Source organism: Cervus canadensis, chromosome 6 (assembly GCF_019320065.1).
Source record: "Cervus canadensis isolate Bull #8, Minnesota chromosome 6, ASM1932006v1, whole genome shotgun sequence".
Taxonomy (NCBI): Eukaryota; Metazoa; Chordata; class Mammalia; order Artiodactyla; family Cervidae; genus Cervus; species Cervus canadensis.
Genome location: NC_057391.1, coordinates 56,020,994 through 56,043,066, shown reverse-complemented (window position 1 = coordinate 56,043,066; position 22,073 = coordinate 56,020,994). Strand labels below are relative to the sequence as shown.

The following is a 22,073-nucleotide window of genomic DNA, read 5'->3' as shown; positions in this document are numbered from 1 at the left end:
AACATACAAGTCCCAGTCAGTGGGTGGGAGGGAAATGGAACGGGCTCATGCTGAAGGGCATCTTGGTGATGTCATTGTAGCACTGACTGCTGAGAGTCCGCCATATTGTCACACTGAAGAAACACTTTTTGGAAAACCCAAATGGTCATTGTTTTACCAATCACAAACTCATAAGAGCAACAAGAGCTTCCATTTAGTAACCATAATATCAACAAGCCATCTCAAGATTCTAAGAATAAATTAAGGTGTTCAAATTGAAATTTGGGGAAGGAACACCTCCTTTAAAAGTATCCAAAACTACTTGGCTAAATTTTCACCAACTTGTATAAGCCAGTATACTTCCTGAATAGGACCAGTAATTTAGCTCAGGGAAAAAACTCTTTAGAAACTTCCCATCTAACTTTGTGCAAGAAATATTTTCAGATAAAAGCTATTAAGTGTTCTGGTTTACTGGACTTTCTGAGTTGGAGGCAGGATAAGTTTCTCAGCACTCAGACAAGTTCCTCCCCCTTCTCAAATTCTGTTTGAGTTCAAGAGAATTGAATAGGGATATGCCTGTGCTGACATAAAGAATAATAATAGGACACAGTGGGAACCAGTGTTTTCCAATATTTCTTTATTTTTTAATAAAGTCAGAAAATAGCTATAATTAATCTAACACTTTTTCTGACATTTTTGACATCAACACATTCTAATACAATTACGGCTGTTTTTACTACTCCTACCGTTCATTCTGAACTCCTCCTAATAGGGATCATGAGTGGCTGTCTGGCTTGCTCTTATGTTTTCCTAACGTTTTTAACATTAACATATTTTAATACAACTGTTCTCATTACTTCTATTATTCATTCCTATTATTAACCAAGAAAACTTTGAACTCCTTTCTAATAAGAATAAGAAGTCTAGCGCTTGGCTCACTCTTCCTCCACTCCAGTCCTGCTTTGTGTTACACATCTTGGCAGTCTGAAATCCCACTTGCAGTTTTATGTTTTCCACCTTCCAGTTTTCACAATATCATGTCTCATTTGCCAACTAATTTTACTTAGAATCATTAACCTTGTCTTTTGTTTGTGTTCTAAACCCTTTATCTTTTAAAAGCACTTTTGGTCATTTTTTAGACTGTCCTATGTTCTATAAATTGCTTTGAAGCTTAAGGGTTTGTTGATAAATTAAGGTTTTTCTAGGTATTGAAATATCTTTTTGCAGTCTTCAAAGAGAAAAGCTTGCTTGGCCTGTCTTTGTGTTTGTGGAAATTATACCATTTATCTGTGCTTTGTGTAACTTTTTATCCCAAGTTCTCATCTATAAATGCTAAGGGTAGGATTTAAGGTCATTCTTAGCCTCACGTTTGTAAGATTTTGTATCTCCTTTATCTACCTTTGTCTTCAGAGTATAAAAACTTCACCAGCAGGTATGTAATAAGAGGAGAGGGAATTCAGAGGATTTGTTTGGTGGGTTTTCTGTTGTTACTGTTTTTCAAGATTGGACAAATGAGCAGCAGGGTATCATGGAAATAAACAGACTTTAAATTTGACCAATCTAAATTAGGATTCTACCTATGAGCTGTGTGACTTCAGACAAGTTACCAAATGGGACCCCACTTCATCTCTTAGGGTTTTGTGGAAGATTAGCTATATGTGCAAAGTACCTGGTACACAACTAGACTGACAGTTTTAATATGAGCCATTATCCAGCTCTGTGACCTTGAGTAAATCACCTGAGATCTCTGTGCATCAAAGTCTTCATAAATAAAAGTGAGATAAGTAAAGTGCTCTCTTCACAGAGTTGTGAGATGAAATTAGTTTACTGTAATAGAATGCTTAGAACCCTGCAAGCACTTAGGTGTGTAAGCTATTATCATCATTAACACTGTCAGTATCCATACTAAGAATATCAAGATTATTTCCTGAACCTATCAAATGCATTGCACAGAGTAGTTACGTACTATCACTTTCATACGGCTTAGTTGGCAGGTTGGAGGGGGGTGTTCTCTACAATCATAGTCGTTCCCACTGTTAGCCTTCTTGTTTTAAGTGCATCTGTATCTCCATATTGCATTCCCTGCATAATTTATCAGCAACTTCCACACCTTTAGTTTCACAGACTTGCTAACTTTTTGACATGATATCTGCTGCAAAAAGTAACTTCAGCCAATTTCTCAGTGTCTTCCTAAGCCATTTTCACTGATATCTTACTTTATCCAGTACTTTACAGGAAATCTAAAATTGACTGTGCATACTTGCCCACAGTCATGTTAAAGAAAAAAATTCATAAAAAAGGTTTAGCCTAGGATCTGGTACATAGTACACATCCAGTATATACTACCTAGTCTTACTGTTATCAAACATTTATATAAATTATTTCATTTAACCCTATGGTAGATAATCCTGTAAGGAAAATGCCCCATTTCACAGGTAAAATTAATGATATGCAGAAAAATAAATAAATTGAAATCACAAGTTAGTAAATGAGAAAGAGAGTAAAGGATTCAAACTGTGGTCTATCTTATCCCCAAACACTCTCTCCACTACATTTGAGGAAGCTTTACCATTTCTTCTTTCATATTTGTTTTAATTTTTGGTTTATCCCCATCTCCTTTTCAGCCTTTAGGGAAGAATACTACTTCATCAATTATTAAGAGCATTCTCCCTGAGATCTGTAAGTTTTTTTTTAAACCATTTGAGGTAATATCCTTTAAAGCTACGCAAGACTGAGTGAAAGGCCCGTGGCTTCTGCCTTTCCTAAAAGGATAGTCCACATATGAAGTGCTTAAAAATCCTTAAAAATCAGATAGGTATAGATTCAAATACTATCTCTACAAAGAATAGCTCACAGGGTCACTGTGTGTTATTCTACTTTAATCCATACAATAAGTTTATGAAATCAGTACGCTTATTATCCATAATTTTTATCTGAATAGACTGAGGCTGAGAAGAGTCCTACAGCTCATGTGTGGCCAGACATCCTGTTGGGAGTTCCCAAATCAACACACCATCAGCCAGGTCTGGTAGGGACCCTTGTTCACTCTAGGAGGGCCTGGCTTATCCCCTTGGAGCCATGGGAGGGGTCATTAGACCCGGGATACTCATGCCCCCCTCTGCTCTGCAGCTTCCTTCTCTCAACTCTTGGTGTCATTCTTAGTTTTCCTAGCCCTTAATGGACTTTGTTTTTTCCTTAGTATGTTTAAACTCAGAGATGAAGCTTCCTTATTCCATCTGCTGCAGCTACAGAATACTGTTCTACTGCCTTGTCACTGTTAAGAAGACCAACAGAAAACACACACATCTGTGTGCTTTTGTTCAATATCACGCAAGCTCAAGAAAAAAAACACCTCTGTTATCATTGGCATATTATTATTAATAGTAAAAGAAAGATGAAGCAAGCATGGCAAATGGTTACTACCTATTTAATCTGGGTAATTTGAAATATTTTATAAATTAAGTAAAAATAACTATAAAGGACAGTATCATCTTACAAGTAACATACAAAATATGGCTTTCCTTTTACAGTCACTACTCACAGAATGAAAATACTTGTTACACATTGGAAAAATAAGGATATAGCCAAATATGTAAATGCATGATTACCCAGTAGTAGATTACTGAACTTTTCCCCTGAGGTCTTAAAATATAGACTTCTATTCCTCTTATTTAGTATTTGGTGGTCAAGGCTTTCAAGGGTCGTCCTCTAGAGTAAGGAACTGGCTATAAAATGGATAGAAAGGCATGGGGCCAAGTCTAGTGATGACCAGCTGGGCTAAATGACCAGATGGCAGGAGGCTGCACCGAGTGCAAATAATCACCATGGAGAAAGTCATCCTCCCACTCCCACTCCAGGCTAGAAAATACATTCATCAGCCTTCTGAGAGAGATTCCTTCTCTCATGGGCAGGCTTACTTTAACCAAGCTTATAAGATTAATGAATAAAATCAGAGTTGCCATATATTATTCTAATGAGAAATCTGTCATAGAGGCAGTGTGCTGACTCCCTGTAGAGACAGTTACACCAAGTTATAATCACAAGTTTACGTGATTAGCACAGCAAGAGAAAAGAGGAGTGGTTAGCTACCTCTATTGGTATTGAGTTAGAACAGTCCAATGCTTTCATCTACACAAATGGAAAAGACCTCCCAAAAGGAACCAAATACTAAAAATAATCCATTGGCCAAAATTCTCTCTCCTCTAGCTAGTTCCTGGATGGACACTGCTAAAGTTTGTCCCATGAAACTCACATTGCTATGTCTTAATAGTCATCAAACCCCTCTGTGAATTCAGACTCTGGTTAATGTGCTAGTAACTCAATCATACCAGGTCTTATAGGGTGCATGTCAACTGCAGCATCAATTCTACCAATTATCTTTCTTAGAACTTATCTTAAAAGATCATGTAGCAACTTAAGTTGAGTCAAGGAAAGATAGGAGATTTTAATGAGGGTCGGACACGACTGAAGCAACTTAGCAGCAGCAGCATGACATAATTCACGGTGCTCATCAGTGTATCCCAAGTTTCTAGAAGAGTGTCAGTCACTTAGTAGATGTTCAATAAATACTTCTTATGTAAATGAAAAAAAACTTAGTTAAAAAAAAAAAGTGCTTCAGGGACTTCCCTGGTGGTCCAGTAGCTAAGAATCCACCCGGCAATGCAGGGGACACAGGTTGGATTCCTAGTCAGGGAATTAAGATTCCACATGCCTTGGGGCAACTACTGAGCCTGAGCACCACAACTCGAGAGTCTGTGCACCTCAACAAAAGATACTGCATGACGCAACAAAGATCCTGTGTGCTCAATAAATAATTTTTTTAAAGTAGTTCAGTACAAGCTTAAAGCTCACACATTTTAAATAATCATTCTCACTGCTCACTTGATAAATACAATCATTCGGCTTGGCGAACTTTCTCCTACATATACTTTTCCACACTCAGCCTGAGTTGCTTAAAGAAAATCCCCAAATGTTATTCATCCCCCATCAGCCACTATTACCACTTCTATCACAAAGTACTACCATCCAGGCCTGTTTTCATAGTATTCTTACATTATTTAAGTGCCCAATGGGCAACAGAATAAACTAAGCATCATTCTTAAGATCTTATTCCCATACCAATGTGAATACCAATCACTCTTAATGTGTAAAAAAATAAGAGTATAAACATTACTAAAATTTATTTTTAAAAATCTGAAACATATGGCACCTTGCTATTAAAATGGGCCAACAAAGTTTTTATTGAACTCAAAGTTCTAGAAGGTATGAACCCTACTATCTTAAGATAAGACCCACCCCAGTTTGTGTGCGCGATATGTATTTTACTCACTTTGTACAGGAACTTCTCATTATATTCACGGTCATTGGCTTTTACTATCCGTTCCACTTCTAAAGAGAAAGAGAAATCAGGTAAGAAATTAAATTTTCAACCAAAAGAAACATACAACTCATTAAACTAACATCACATAGGTTACTTTGATTGTCATCAAGGTTGCAAGAATTCTTTCTTCTGAAATTTGAAGGGCATTGGTTTTTTTCCAGCCTAAATGTTGGAACGTGTATCGGAAAAGTCCCCAAATGGAAAGCTGAAGTGTTTTTCATTGTCTTTCTAATGCCAGCCATAAAGCAAAACAGTATGTGTCGCCAATTTCTATATCCCTTTCACTCCATAAAGACCCTTTCTGTTAACTTCAAGTAGTTTCTAGAAAAGAAGAAGCTATGTCAAATGCCACACTGGAAAGGAAATTTTGTTTTGCTATAGAATTATAAGACATAATAGCCAAACAAAACCATACTGAAGTGGCCAGTTAGGTCACTGACCTTATGGTTATGGAGTCAATGGTTAAAATTTCTAAACAACCCATGCATAGTGAGAGGAACTTGACATCTTCAGGAGACTGAGACCGGCCCTTAGCTCGAAATGACCAAAAAAATAAAATCTCTTCAGAAAGCAAATGCAGAATTCCAGCTCAAGGTAGCAACTTATGAAGATCTTGAAGTCCTCTCCTCCCACAGACACACCAAATCAACAGCTATACCTGGAACAAGTTCCTCCAAAAAACACCTAAAAACTAGCTGAGAGATGCCCTTCACATCAGGCAAACAAGAGGGAAACCAATCAAAGCAGGTAGGAAAGGTGGAGACACAATCTCACTCTAAATCTCATCCCCACACAAAGGAGGAGGGAACTCAAAACCCAGAGCTTCAACCTGAGAAGCGAAGGGTTCATACCCCAACTTTCCACATGGGTACCAGAGAGACAGCCTCCATAGCATCTGCTTCAAAGACCAACAGGGCAGGACTATGGCAAACTGAAGCACAGCTCTTTAAAGTGCCTACAGGCAGACTCGCCGGCCCCCCTCCCACCCCCCGCCAGGGCCCAGCACAGAAGCAGCCTTTTGAAAACCACCAGAAAAAGACTCACTTGATAATTTTAAAACATTGGTCTTAGGGGCAGGGGCCTCTGGCATACTCCCCAGAGATGGTGGTTGGTGGGTACAATCTCCCTGCTCTCCCTCTGCCTTGCTAATGCAGATGGGTGCCATCTTTTATTTCTTTCTTTATTCTTTTTTTCTCCTTGTCTTTTTTTTTCCTATTTCTCTTTTCCCTTTTTATCTTCCAACAGGTGCTATCTTCACACTCCACCTCTGTCACACTCCAGAGTTCTAGGATCCCCTGGAGGGGATGTCCAAACACACCTGGCGCCCCAGTCTCTACATCTGATGTCCCAGTTTTTTACAGCTGCCACCCAGGGAACACTCCTTGGCCACCTGGCTCTGAAAGCCACAGCCTTGTGTTCCTGGATCCTATGGGACTATAAAAATCAAAGATTCTATTCTTGGCAGACTACCATCCTCAGGGCACTGCACAGACAGCTGACTAAAACACAGTTCCAGTCTTTCTGAGAAAGAGAACTACTTCCATGTCTAAAACCCTGGGCCTGTGGGGCAGGCTTCTGGTCTGGCACTCTTACAGGGGACTATACAGAGGCTCCCAGGGAATAGAGGCCAAAGGACACAGTCTTTGCATTCTTTCTCTACCTCACTCCAGCTCACCAGGATCTTCAGAAACAAGCTTATCCCTTCTCTGGGGCCCAATTTTTCTGTCTACTGCCAGGGGACATCTCTGTATCACCAGAAAGCAAGTACAAATAACAAAATAATAGGACCACAACCCAGAGATTATCATATTGCAGAAATTAAAATTTGTGAAGGGCAAAAAAAGCCTTTGACTGTGTAGATCACAACAAACTGTGCGAAATTCTTAAAGAGACGTGAATACCAGACCACCTTACCTGCCTCCTGAGAAATCTGTATGCAGGTCAGGAAGCAACAGTTAGAACTGGACATGGAACAACAGACTGGTTCCAAATTGGGAAAGGAGTACATCAAGGCTATATATTGTCACCCTGTTTATTTAACTTACATGCAGATTACATCATGAGAAATGCTGGGCTGGATAAAGCACAAGCTCAAATCAACATTGCTGGGAGAACTATCAGTAACCTCAGAAATGCAGATGACACCACCCTTATGGCAGAAAGTGAAGAACTAAAAAGCCTTTTGATGAAAGTGAAAGAGGAAAGTGAAAAAAGTTGGCTTAAAACTCAACATTCAAAAAACTAAGATCATGGCATCGGGTCCCATCACTTCATGGCAAATAGATGGGGAAACAATGGAAACAGTGAGAGACATCATTTGGGGGGGCTGCAAAATCCAAAATGAGCTTCCCTGGTGGCTTTGAGGGTAAAGCATCTGCCTACAATGCGGGAGACCCAGGTTCAATCCCTGAGTCGGGAAGATCCCCTGGAGAAGGAAATGGCAACCCACTATAGTATTCTTGCCTGGAAAATCCCATGGACAGAGGAGCCTGGGAGGCTGCAGCCCATGGGGTCGCAAAGAGTTGGACACAACTGAGCGACTTCACTTCACTTCACTTAAAATCACTGTAGATGGCGACTGCAGCCATGAAATTAAAAGACGCTTGCTCCTGGGAGGAAAAGTTATGACCAACCTAGACAGCATATTAAAAAGCAGAGACAAAAAAAAAGCAGAGACATTACTTTGCCAAAAAAGGTCCATCTAGTCAAAACTATGGTTTTTCCAGTAGTCATGTATGATGTGAGAGTTGAACTATAAAGAAAGCTGAACACCAAAGAATTGATGCTTTTGAACTGTGGTGTTGGAAAAGACTCTTGAGAGTCCCTTGGACTGCAAGGAGATCCAACCAGTCCATCCTAAAGGAAATCAGCCCTGAATGTTCATTGGAAGGACTGACGCTGAAGCTGAAACTCCAAGACTTTGGCCACCTCATGTGAAGAGTTGACTCATTGGAAAAGACCCTGATGCTGGGAAAGATTGAAGGCAGGAGGAGAAGGGGACGACAGAGGATGAGATGGTTGGATGGCATCACCGACTCAATGGACACTTGTTTGAGTAAACTACAGGAGTTTGTGATGGACAGGGAGGCCTGGCGTTCTGCGGTTCACGGGGTGGCAAAGAGTCGGACACGACTGAGGGACTGAACTGAACTGAACTGAAAGGGCAAAACAAGACAGTGCCCCAGAAACATCAGCAGAGCATGTTTCTGCAGTAAGAGTAGCAAATTCCCACTCTATGTGTACTGAACTCAGAGTTGACAAAAGGGTAATAACAGTGGAGCAATAAAAGCGATGGAAGAAAGACCAGTCAAGTAACAGATGTCAGTGTTGGACTCTCCTAGTAACTGACTTGACCATCTCAACCTGGGATTCCCTTACTCGCACAGCTCTCCACCTAGATAAGTGACAGATTGTAAAAAGGAAAGGGATGTGATAAGAGTTTGGCTTTAGAGAAGGTACACAACCACTTCATGGGAAATAGATGGGGAGAGAGTGGAAACAGTGTCAGACTTTATTTTCGGGGGCTCCAAAATCACTGCAGATGGTGACTGCAGCCATGAAATTAAAAGATGCTTACTCCTTGGAAGGAAAGTTATGACCAACCTGGATAGCATATTAAAAAGCAGAGAATTACTTTGCCAACAAAGGTCTGTCTGGTCAAGGCTATGGTTTTTCCAGTGGTCATGTATGGATGTGAGAGCTGGACTGTGAAGAAAGCTGAGCGCCGAAAAATTGATGCTTTTGAATTGTGGTGTTGGAGAAGACTCTTGAGAGTCCCTTGGACTGCAAGGAGATCCAACCCCTCCATCCTGAAGGAGATCAGTCCTGGGTGTTCATTGGAAGGACTGATGCTGAAGCTGAAACTCCAATACTTTGGCCACCTCATGCAAAGAGTTGACTCATTGGAAAAGAATCTGATGCTGGGAGGGATTGGGGGCAGGAGGAGAAGGGGATGACAGAGGATGAGATGGCTGAATGGCATCACCGACTCGATGGGCATGAGTTTGAGTAAACTCCGGGAGTTTGTGATGGACAGGGAGGCCTGGCGTGCTGCGATTCATGGGGTCGCAAAGAGTCGGACATGACTGAGCGACTGAACTGAACTGAACTGAACACACAACCACAGAGATAAAGTTGACTGGAGAGGAGAAGTAACTTGCAGGCACATATTCCGGATGAGGAAAGGAACAGCAAGAGAGAAACAAAGAGGAGGCACTAAGAAGGGAGATAAAGATAAGGAGATGAACAGGGAAAGAAGGAAGGTAGGAACATGACTTACCACCTGTACCCTATATGCCAGGCACCATGATTTATAAGAACTGATTCCTATTTCCCAAAAGTCTAAGAGGAATCTAAATGTCTCTACAGCCCCTGTGTTGGCTCAGCTTTCAGGTATGAAGTTCACCTCTAAGGACTGCTCCTGACAAACAATACCCTATCTTTGGTTATGATTGGACTCCTAGCATTTGTAGTGTTTATTTATCTGTTTGATAGCCACCTACATGACTTCCTTCTTTACCATTGAAAAAAGTCAGTTCCCTGAGTATAACTCTGAAATTGAGAACCCGCCAGGAAGCAACCTCTCAAACAACTGCCCTCTGAAAGAAAGATTTCAAACTCTGACTGTAAAAGCATCATCCTCTCTTTCCTGCTGATTCTCCAACAAAGAGCAAAAATATCAAAGCCGAAAATGAAGTTTTGGAGGCTAAGGAGACTTAAAAACTTAAAAAGCTAGATGATGTTTTTATTAATCCCCACATCGACCCAGGCATAGTAAAACTGCTGACAGGAAAACAACGGATGTTATTGGCCCACCGGCATCCTGTATGTGATTTCCAGATTAGCTGTAAGTTAAAAATCAGATGTGCTACTCTGCTCAGTGTTGTATGGCAGCCTGGATGGGAGGGGGATTTGGGGGAGAATGGATACATGTATATGTACAGCTGAGTCCCCTTGCTGTCCACTTGAAACTTTCACAACATTTTTAATTAGCTATACATCAGTATAAAGTAAAGCATTAAAAAATCAAATGTGCTCATATTAATTGGCTTTAGTTTAGATCATATAAATTCAGTTGATGATCATTTCATTTTGTTTTGTTTTGTTTTCCAGATTTCATGTAAGGATGATCATTTTTAAATTACGCATTTATATGAAGCGCATCCAAGCACAGAATTCGATAGTTCTATGTCTAGTTTTGCTTATTCTAAATATCAGAATCTTGATTCCTATCCAGTATCTCCATGAAACTACCTCCCCAAGGACTGAAAATAGTCATTTCCCAAAGCGGACAAAGGCGTAATTTCTGTGCTGGGAAATTCTGGATCCTCTCCTAGTGTTCACACTGCTCTTGCCCTTTGAGACTTTGTTAGAGCCAGGAGGTCCTCTCTTCTATTTACATCTGTGTGCTCACTTGGTAGCTCAGTCATGTCCAACTCTTTGTGACCCCCCTGGACTGTAGCCTGCCAGGCTCCTCTGTCCATGGAGTTTTCCTGGCAAAAATACTGGAGTGGGTTGCCATTTCCTTCTCCAGGGGGTCTTCCCAACCCAGGGATCAAACCTGCATCTCTAGAGTCTCCTGAATTGACAGGCAAATTCTTTACCACTGTGCCACGTGGGAAGTCCCTATTTACTTTTAAATTCACCTTATTAAGTCTTCATCTTTATTTCTATACTTTCAGTAAGCATTTTCTTTCTGAACTGAGTCTTCATGAAAAAAAATTCTGGCAGATTTTCCATCCATTCCTTAAGATCTGCAAAATTCTGGTTTTGGATCTAAATTCCTAGTTTTCTGCCTTTTACCTTTTTATGCTAGGCCTGAATTGTCTTTGTAGGAATTGACATTCTTTCATGTACTACAACAGTATGTGAGGGGATATAAACCCCTGTTGGCAATAAGTCACATCCTGCCAAGAAGAGGAAGCCGAGACCAAATTCCCCATAAACAATGCCCACTGAGAACTGCTCAGAGGTTCAATGACTTAATGCCTGCCACTTCATAGGCATCCTTCGAGATGGGAGAGTAATAAAAGTAAAGTGGTCACCAAGGGATTTATCATTTACCAAGGTAAGCTCATTCCTGCACAACTGGTGTCACTAGATGTGTCTGGTTCCAAAAAGAAGCAAAGTGATACACATGGATTATAAAATACAGTAAGCTAGCATATGTTCACAGTGAAATAAATGAAAGAGCTCACAGTTCAAGATAACATGTCCTTCTACTTCCCTTTCCTCTCAGGTCCCACTGAAATGACAGAAAATATTTTTCTAAAGAATAAAAACATAACTGTGTTAGAAAATAAGAATGTGAGTTAATAGAGGCTCACATATTTTAAAGACAGTCTAGAAAATAAAATAGAAATCAGGTGGAATCAATTTGCCCCCAAAAATAAAAAGATAGGAACAATGCTAGCCAAAAGAATTAGAAGAGCAGTTTTCCACAATGGTGCTCCATACAAGTTCCAAATTCAGCCAATAAATATAAAGATTGAGAGTGTGCTGTAGTTATGCCTATTAGCTTGGCAAAATGATTAATAGGATAGCCTTTTACTCTAAGAAGTGTCCTAGTTTGGGAATATTTCCCTAGTGGTCCAGCGGTTAAGAATCTGCCTTCCAATGCAGGGGACATAGGGTTGACCCCTGATCAGGGAACTAATGTTCCATACACCACAGTGCGACTAAGTCCATGTGCCACAACAAGAGAGAAGCCCACTCGCCTCAAGGAAAGATCCCACATACCACAATGAAGACCCCACATGCTGTAACTAAGACCTGATACAGCCAAATAAATAATAAATAATTTTTTAAGTGTCCCAGTTTGGAACATAAGCTATCTGATACCCTTAGTTTTGGAGCATTACCAAAATAATTAAATTGTAATTGAGCCAGTTGGGCCCTCTTACACACCCTTCCCTCACACATTGAAGAGAGCAGGCAACATGCTGAGGGAGGAAACCAAGAGTGGGTGTTCAGGCCTAGAGAGAAGCAGCTGCAAACCTCCACAGCACCTACAGCTGACTTAAGCCCTGGTAAAACCTGCCTTCCTGGGGTAATTGTGGGATTCGTCAGATTGCCTGACTATACCACAACACTATAGACTGATTATCTCTTCTCAAATTCAAATGTTGAGACTTAATCCCTGATATAATATTTGAAAGCCTTTGGAAGGTAGTTAGGTCATGAGGGTGGAGCCTCCACAAATGGGATTAGTGCCCTTATAAAAGAGGGAGGCCCCACTGAATCCTCCTACACTGTTAGTAAGAATGTAAATTGATGCAGCCACTATGAAGAACAGTATGGATGTCCCTTAAAAACTAAAAATTGATCTACCATATGATCCAGCAATCCTACTCCTAGGCATAGACCTGGAGAAAACTATAATTCAAAAAGATACATTCACTCCATTCTTCCTTGCAGCACTATTTACAGTAGTCAGGACATGGAAGCAACCTAAATCGTTATCGACAGGAATAAAGATGTGGTACATATATACAATGGAATATTACTCAGTCATAAAAACAAACAAAATAATGCCATTTGCAGCAACATGGATGAACCTAGAGATTGTCATACTGAATGAAGTCAGGCACAGAAAGACAAATATCATAGATTGCTTATATGTGGAATCTTAAAAAAGGGTACAAATGAACTTATCTACAAAACAGAAGTACGGTCATAGATGTAGAAAACCAACTACGGTCACCAAGAGGTAAAGGAGGGGGGAATAAATTACAAGTTTGGGATTGACATATACACACTAATATACATATATATATAATAGACAGCTAATAACCTACTGTACAGCACAGAGAACTCTATTCCACACTCTGTAATGGCCTGTATGGGAAAGAATGCAAAAAGAAAAGAGTGGATATATGTGTATATATATATATACAGCTGATTCACTGTGCTGTACATCTGAAACTAACATAGCATTGTAAATCAACTACCAATAAAAGGTTTTTTGTTTTTTTTTTTAAAAAGAGGCCCTAGAGAGTTCCTTTGCCCCTTCCATTATGTGAAGACACAGCAAGAAGACAACTATCTATGAACTAGGAAGCATGCTCTCATCAGCCCCCAAATCTGCCAATACCTTGATCGTAGACGTCCCAGCATCAAGAACTGTAAGAAATAAATTTATATTGTTTACAAGCCACCCAGTCCGTGTATCCTGTTATAGCAAACAGAACAGACTAAGACACACGGGAAAACTTCTCTGTGAGCTGACTCTATCACTGGACCTCCTATTTAAAGGAGAAGCCTGGCAGGAAAAAGACTTTGAAACCACATTAATCCATCTAGTCCTTCATTTGTAAATACAAACCAGCAACCATAAGTCACGTAAGACATCTGAGAAAAACCAAGAACACAAAACAGAAGATTCCAAGGGGAAGAGATAATGCTGAAAACAGGTGGTGGAAGGGGGTTGTTTTTGTTTTTAATTCTAATTAGTAACTTGAAGATATTCAAGAAGACATGGCACCCATGAAACAGAGCAAGCTAATAGGAACAAAGAAAATATAGGATAAGATAAAAGCTCTTGGAAATTAAAAACACTTAATGCACAAACTATAACAGGAAAGACAGAATGAAAACTAAGACTGAAGAAATCTCTTAAAATATATATATGAAAATGACAAAAACGAAATGTGAAAAAAAACACTTGGGAGAAAAAACATAAACAATGGACGGAAGGAAATAAATAGAAGAAAATTTCTCTGCACAAGAATAAGGCAACTCTTCAAAGCAAAAGGGCCATCAAGTGCCAATCAGAATAAATGAAAATGAACCTACAAATATTCATAAAATTTTGAATTATAAAAACAAAGATAAAAACATTAAAAACTCCCAGAAGGAAAGAAGTTTTCCTCCAGAAAGAAGTCTTCTTCCACAAGGAAAAAAATGGATAGCCCCAGAGTTACGAGAATTAGACCAACATGAAATTCTCATTGGCAACAAGGATAATAGAAAACACAGGAGTGATGCCTTCCAGTTTTAAGGAAAATATTTTGAACTTAAAATTCTATACCCAGTAAAATAATCAATCATGAAGGGGCAATAAAAACATCTTTAAACATGCAAGAGCATTTACAAATAAGATGTCTCCAAAATAACTACCCAAGAATGTACAAGAAGAAGAATAATGGTGTAAGTATTGAAAGTAAAGTTGAGTGGAGGAAAAAATAGAAGGATGATGATCAGCTAGAGTCCATAATGAAAATAAAAATGCCTGACATGATGACCCACACATCTGTTCCAGGTGGACCACCAATTCTACAGAAAAAAGGAAGGCATGTCTAGTAGTAGTAGTGTTAGTTGCTCAGTCATGTCCGCCTCTTTGTGATCCCATGAACTGTAGACCTCCAGTCTCCTCTGTCCATGGGATTCTCCAGGCAAGAATACTGGAGTGGACTGCCATTCCCTTTTCCAGAGGATCTTCCCGACCCACAGATCAAACCCGGGTCTCCTGCATTGCAGGCAAGATTCTTACATTTGAGTTACAGGGAAGACCTTAAAAGGTAAAATAAACCAATTTCTTTGGGAAAGTACATTATGTATTAGCTCTTGGCTAAAACAATAATTTCTCTAAGAACTCCACATAAAGTAGTCACTGTTTGATATAAAGAACATAAAGTGAGGACTTCCCTGGTGGCTCAGTGGTAAAGAATCCACCTACCATTACAGGAAACACGGATTTGATCCTTGATTCAGGAAGACCCCGCATGCGGTGGAGCAGCTAAATCTGGGCACCACAACTATTGAGCCTGCACTCTAGAACCTGGGAACCACAACTACTGAAGTCTGCATGCCCTAGAGACCGTGCTCCACAACAGAAGCCACTGCAAGGAGAAGCCCACACACCACAACTAGAGTAGCCCCCACTAGCAGCAACTAGAGAAACACCCATGCAACAACAAAGACCCAGAACAATCAAACACAAATAAATTGGTTTTTTGAAAATAACATCAAGTGAGATTTTTAGAACTGTGTTTTATAACAAGCCTAGGGATATCTCAAATACAATTCCAAGGGCCCAACAAGAGTTTCTGTAGGCCCAACATACTGTAGTTTCTAAGACCCAATATCAGTTCTCTGCTGAACTGATGAAGTTCAAAAATGTATTTTAGGATATTTAAATGTGCAAATGAACTTCATGTCCTTTGAGCAATCATCTTAACTCTTATTCCTCTCTAGTGAAGTACCGGAGAAGGCAATGGCAACCCACTCCAGTACCCTTGCCTGGAAAATCCCATGGACAGAGAGGCCTAGTAGGTTGCATCCATGGGATCACTAGGAGTCAGACACGACAGAGCGACTTCACTTTCACTTTTCACTTTCATGCATTGGAGAAGGAAATGGCAACCCACTCCAGTATTCTTGCCTGGAGAATCCCAGGGACAGGGGAGCCTGGTGGACTGCCATCTATGGGGTTGCACAGAGTCGGACACAACTGAAGCGACTTAGCAGCAGCAGCAGCAGCAGCAGCTGGTGAAGTACAAGTCAAGAGTCTTCACTTCTGTTCCTTAAACCTATAAAGTAAGAAACTGACTTCAAGAAAGAGATGAAGAAAAATGTATATAAACATGCTTTACAAAGTATGTGAAGATGTGAGAGAGGGGAAACAGAGACTTGACTCTTCAAGGAAAATTATAAAAATGCCTCTCAAAAGTGTTTACCTGACCCTAATCCCCCACCTTGTTGCCCCAGGGGATGTTAACCCGCCCCCCCCCCGCCCCCCCGTAGATCCTAGCTATACTTACATATGGCCAAGCAGACAACCATGGAGAAAGCAAAAAAAACATGCAAGGCCATATGATGACTGTGGTTGGCCCCTTTCACCATAAAAAGAACTTAAAATTTTCATTTTATTACTGCATTTGTATAAAAAGAAATATATTACTGTTCTATAATAAAACATTTTTATAGATTTAAAAAATTATTCCTGTCAACTGCACTTGTGCTAAACACTAAATGACTATAAGGTTGAGATTGAACTTCCTAGAAAATACCTGGAAAGCTGCTACTCTGTGTTGCTAGCTAAGTATAGATGTATAAGGCAGAAGAGCAAGCTGGTAACAGTGTTAACATTCTTTTGTGACAGCTGAGGAGCCTACCAAAGACATGTGCTTGGATAGGAAGCCATCCTTCACCATTTCAGTGGGCAAGACAATAGCCATCAGCAGAAGCAAATTTATCTTAGACATTGTTTTTAATCTGCTCCAGAAGAGAGGCAAAGAGGTCATTAAGCCCTCAAAGTCCTTCTTCATACAGGGTGCTGGAAATAGACTTCACTCCTCAAATCTCAGCAAGGCCAAAATAATGTGTCTGCCTCAATCAAACAAAATATCATGGAATGCTTATCTTTGAGCCATGTGCTTCCTGTTACATAGAGAAGATAACTAAATGAGGCTACCCCATCTATTTTATGAAATGATTATAAATCAGTTAAATGTTAGGGAACATTTATTAAAAAGAGTAACCTGAGTTTCAAAATATGACCTGGAGGAACCCCCTCCCTCCCTGAAATAATTTTCTTATAGGGCTGACAGTTTGTTTGACTTGGTTGCAGACAATAAAACCATATCCATTTATGTATTATGTACGCTTGCCTTTCCTTATGGAAGGAGGAGATGCATCTAGAAAAACCCAAAAGTGTTATCAGATCACTAAGACATAAGCTGAAAAGATGGGAGGGACATAACACTACTTTGCTGGAAATTTTTAATTGTAGGCACAATGCTGTCCTCATGTTAGCAAGAAGTTTTAGACTCATAAATATGAGGTTGATAATGGGGACTTCCTTCACGGTCTAGTGGCTAAGACTCCACGCTTCCAATGCATGGGGCCCAGGTTCAATTCCTAGTGGGGGAACTGGACCCCACATGCTACAAGTAAAGATCCTGCATGCCACAACTATGACCCAGTGCAGCCAAATAAATAATTTTTAAATGAGTCTCATGAAGGAGCCCTCAGAAGAATAAGTCAAGATAGTGAAGCAAGAGATTTGAGATCTCCTTCCACCAGATCATCTGTGTGAGCACTTTTAACTCAGGAAACACTCCTTACCTGTGCTTCCTCAGTAATAGAATGCCACATTATGGTGCCATCATTTAGTGATAAAATGTTTGCAAAGCACTTTATAAACAGAAAAATACTCAAAAATGCCTTTTTTTAATGAAAAAAATAACAAGAGGTGAAAAAGAGGAAATCATCTAAGTTCATATAGTCAATGTCACTATTATTACTATAACTGAAAAAGGTCTGAAGTAATTTTCTAAATATTTTCAGTAGAAAATTGGCAAATACCCATTGATTCTATGCTAGGTTATTGAAGGCAACACCCACTTCCTAATCTGGGCTCTTCCTCCTCATAACATAATAAATTACACATTATCCAGCTTCAACTTTCAGGAGGCAAGAGAAGACAGGTCACTTAAACATTTTTTTTTTTTTTTTGATGAGTTTGTCTCTGAACAATGCATATTGTCTCCAAACAATGTCAGTGTGCCTTAGTGTTTAAAACTAGTTAGTCAATGTAGCAACTCTGTTAACAAGACTAAGAGTAAGGGGAAGATTTAGTAGGTTTCCATTGGGCCCATGAGTGATCACAGCAGCTATGAGACCATAATTAGTGAGCATACTGTCTTTCTTCATTTAACTCCAGAGCATTTTGTCCTTCACCAAAAGCAGCTTAGAGGACAGTCTCTAGGCAGTTGGCTTTAGCTCCCCCAAACCATAAAATGAGGAAGCACCATGGAGAATGTGGGGGTGTCCCTGTAAAATCCTGATAGCACAGACTAATATTTCCTCATGAAGGTTGGTCTCAGTCCAGAAGTTGAAGAATGTCTCCAAACATGGAGTGTCACTTGAGGTCTAAGGGTTGTAGGATTTTGGGCTGGGCAAAAATTCCCTCAAGCCAAATTAATAACTTAAGCTTTTTCCCTTCTTAATGCTCTTTCATTCTTCACAATCTGGCCTGTGTGGTTGGGAGCCAAAGTAATTCATTAAAGACATGAGGAAAGAACAATGAGCAGGGCAAGGTTTTAAAGACAAAAAAAAAAAAAAAAGAGTTCCCCAGTCTTCAAGATTTCCTGATTTGACTCCAAGAGCACATTCCAATACAATTGAAAACTGTGTGTCCCGAATCAGGGTTTTCTACTGAAACTCAGTGGTGACCTGCATCTGTGAGGATTTGTTGACATTTAAAAAGCAAACTAAAGGGAGAATCAAGGCAAAAAAAAAAAAAATCTTTCCATGATTTTTTAAAATTCTTGTGCTCACAAAAGAGCTTGGAAACAAAGTTAGGGGAGTCAACAAATGCTAAAGGGCCTTGGGATTGTTTTCCTCTGGGTTGAGCCAATTTGCTTATCAGGTCCAGATATTTGGAAAACTTGATTTATTGAGTTTTGTTCCTCTCATGACTTACTACAGCTTCACAAAGAAATATAAAAATATTTTACTAATCACTTCTCTTCAAGCATACATGAATTATACTATACGCATTACAAGTTAAATCGACAGAATCTTCCCACGAGCCCTCACTGTGTGGTTTTCTTCTGTAAGTACAGATTCACAACTGGAGATTTAAGACTTCACTGTAATACAATGAAAAGAATAACAGCTAATGTGTACTGAGCACTCCTTAAAAGTTAGATGCTGTATGAAGCATTTCACATGCATTAACCCTCACGACAATCCTATTAGGTACTCGTTATTATTAACACCACTTTACAAGTGAGAAAAATAAAGGCCTAGCACAATTATGTAACAGAATCCGATTTCAAACACTGAATGTAAAAGGAGCTTGGAAGAGATTCTAAGGAGACGGTGGGTGGTGCCGAGCAGAAATGACGAGGAACCTGCACATGAATGGGTCTACGCCTGTGTCCAGAGGTCAAGGACAGGAAGACGAGACCTCTCTCAACAAAAGTGATACTCCAGGGGACTTTCCTGGTGGTTCAGTGATTAAGGCTTCCTGCTGCCAATGCAGGGGTGTGGGTTCAATCAGGGAACTAAGATCCCACATGCCCTGGGGCACAGCCAAAAGATTTTTTTTCAAAGTGATACTCCAGGACGTACTTCATCCAAAACACAGACTCCATCCCAGTCAAACCTGGGGCCCTGCGACTCCTTACATTTCATTGCTTCCAGCCTTCTCTGCTTCACAGTGAAGCACCAACCCCCTCCCCCAGAGAACCTGACTGACCTCTCACTGGAGGCTTTCCCAAACCCCTGTCCAAAACTTGTTTCCTTACCAACCTTTTTCTTATGGATACAATGCTAGAAAACTGGATTTTTATCTACATTCTCTTACAATTTGATTATCTACAGCAAAAACTATATTGCTATGAACTATGCCAGGATCAGAATTTTTTCTATACAGATAAAAAATAGCTATATTTTCCCACAGCCTGTTCATTCAAAATTAAAAAAAAAAAAAAAATCAGAATCTACCCCAAGGATCACAAGAGCCTAGAAAAAGCTGAAGGACATTTAATTTCTCTTTGTGAGACACAGTCCAGCTATTTAAGCGAAATCAAACCACCTGTCACAAAGCGAGAGGAAAGAACCCCATGTGGGAAAGACAGAGATGTGAGAAGGAAACCTGAGGAGGGCTCTTATCTGCTTCACACCCCAGGGCTTACACAGGAAGCTGTGTTTCTCAAAGCTTGTTTGTCATTTTGAGATGTGTAGGGTTATAAATTGAGTTTCTTTAGTACTTACTGGTTTCTGAGCCTTAATTTCTGAAATCATGTGGCAAATAAAATCTGCTGGAGCCAAGACTAAGTGATTTATTGCAGAAATATTTACTGAATTCAAAGGAGTTCAGTAAATATTGAGTAAAGGCTCTATTCTAGACAGTGAAGGAAAAATAAGTAAGCCAGCCATCATGTTCAAAGGTCATGTAAATGTGCACAGCAAGGAAGTGGAAGACAGGCCTAGAGGGCCACAGAAAGCAGAGTAAAGGAAAGTCAAGTCCAGGTGGGGGGTCAAAGTCATTCCCACCTATCCTGGGAAGCTCTGAAGGGAACTTAGGTGAATACAAACTGTGGAGTGTGGTAGGTTGGACCCTGTCCAAGCTGAGTCATAGTCATTTACTAAAAAGAGAAGGCATTTGGTGGAGATGGTCTGCCACCTGAGATGTGGTGAAATATGGACTTTGCAAGAAGACATCTACAGTTCCTCCTCAGCTGTACCTTCTAGCAGAATATTGGACCAATTGAAAAGACGAAAAGAAAAACACAGGAGGCTTAATTTCTTAACCTATTCATGAAGCAGCCAAATAAAACACATTTTAAAGGAGATGAAAGAGAGCCAGAACTTTAAGCAGAAAAGAAGTCTGCCCACTTCTCTGCCCCTCTTATGCCCACACTCTGGTCCAAGCCACCTCACCTCTCCTCCTGGTTGTGGTAATAGCCTCCCCTTGGGTCTCCTCACTCCTACCCTTTCATCTATTTTCAACAGAACAGAGTGACAGTTCCAGAATTGCAGTAGTTTCCAATTGCTGCTCTAGGAAATCATCACAAATGTAGCTGTTTAAAACAGTACCAATGTATTGTCTTATTACTATGGAAGTCAGAAGATTGAAAATGGATCTCACAGGGATAAAATTAAGCTGTTTGATCAAGATTGAGTCCCTTCTGGAGGCTCTAGGACAGAGTCTGTTCTTTGCCTTTTCTAGTCTCTAGAGGCTGCCCGAATTCCTTGGTCATGCATGCATCACTCTGACTTCTGCTTTCATTATTACATCACCTCATCTGACTTCTGCATCCCTCTTATAAGAAACCCTTTTGATTACAATGAGCCCACTCTTATAATCTAGGATAATCATCCCATCTTAAGATCCTTAACTCCATCACATCTGCAAAGTGTCTTCTACCATGTAAGGTCACATGTTCACAAGTTCCAAGGATTAGGACATGGGCACCTTTATCTTTGCAGGAGCAGGGCATGAATCTGCCTACCACAAGACTCATCTCTGTCCTCCACACAAAATGTCCAGTTTTGCTCAGGAGAGAAGCCAGTTCTTCTAATGAAGCTTAAACTTCAGCTTACCTCACTTGCACTTTTCATCCCAAGACCCTGGGAGTAGCACTAGAAATCTGTTTCACTCTGTCTTGTTTTTTGATGTGCAAGATTAAAATATTTTAGCCACAAGGGCTAAGATCATTGTCTCCACTCTATCTCCTCCCATCACATTTTGCCTTGTACTAGACAATGCTGGGATAAAAGACTGTCAAGTTCAAAGTACAGAGTTTGTGTTTAGCGGAGTATATTTATATGATTCACTGTCACTTCTGTATAACGTTACTGGCGGTCACCCCCAAAGTAGGAATAGTTCTGTCTCCATGGGGAATTACCTAGCATGGCACGAAGAAAGTATAGGGCCCAAGGTCACATGGCAATATGACTGTGTCTGGTAGCACATGGAACCGGAAGTATGTGAATCATGGAAGAAACAAGAGTTTGCAATACTGAGCCAGAAGTTAATCTGTGCAGGATTCTTCCCATCATCACACATGTAAAATTGTACATGGAAGGTTTACTTTTCATTAACTACTAGTCAAAACAAAATTTATCTCGCATTAGTAGTATTAGGAGAATCAAATGCTTGAGTATCCTTGATACTATATATAATAAGCCTATCATACATTTTTCTCTTTACATGAGGATTGAACATATAAAATTTATTAAGATCCCAGTGCTGACAGAG

The 22,073-nt window shown here is 40.0% G+C and overlaps 1 protein-coding gene across 5 annotated transcripts in view; it reads right to left on the bottom strand.

Moving 5' to 3' along the window:
* ATP8B4 (ATPase phospholipid transporting 8B4 (putative)) overlaps positions 1-22,073 on the bottom strand; it is a 264,538-nt gene that overhangs the window by 217,453 nt on the left and 25,012 nt on the right. For all 5 annotated transcript variants that reach the window (XM_043472025.1, XM_043472023.1, XM_043472022.1 and 2 more), the window contains exon 3: positions 5,309-5,367. In XM_043472025.1, coding sequence (XP_043327960.1) covers positions 5,309-5,367 — 59 coding nt within the window. The remainder of the gene's footprint in view (positions 1-5,308; positions 5,368-22,073) is intronic.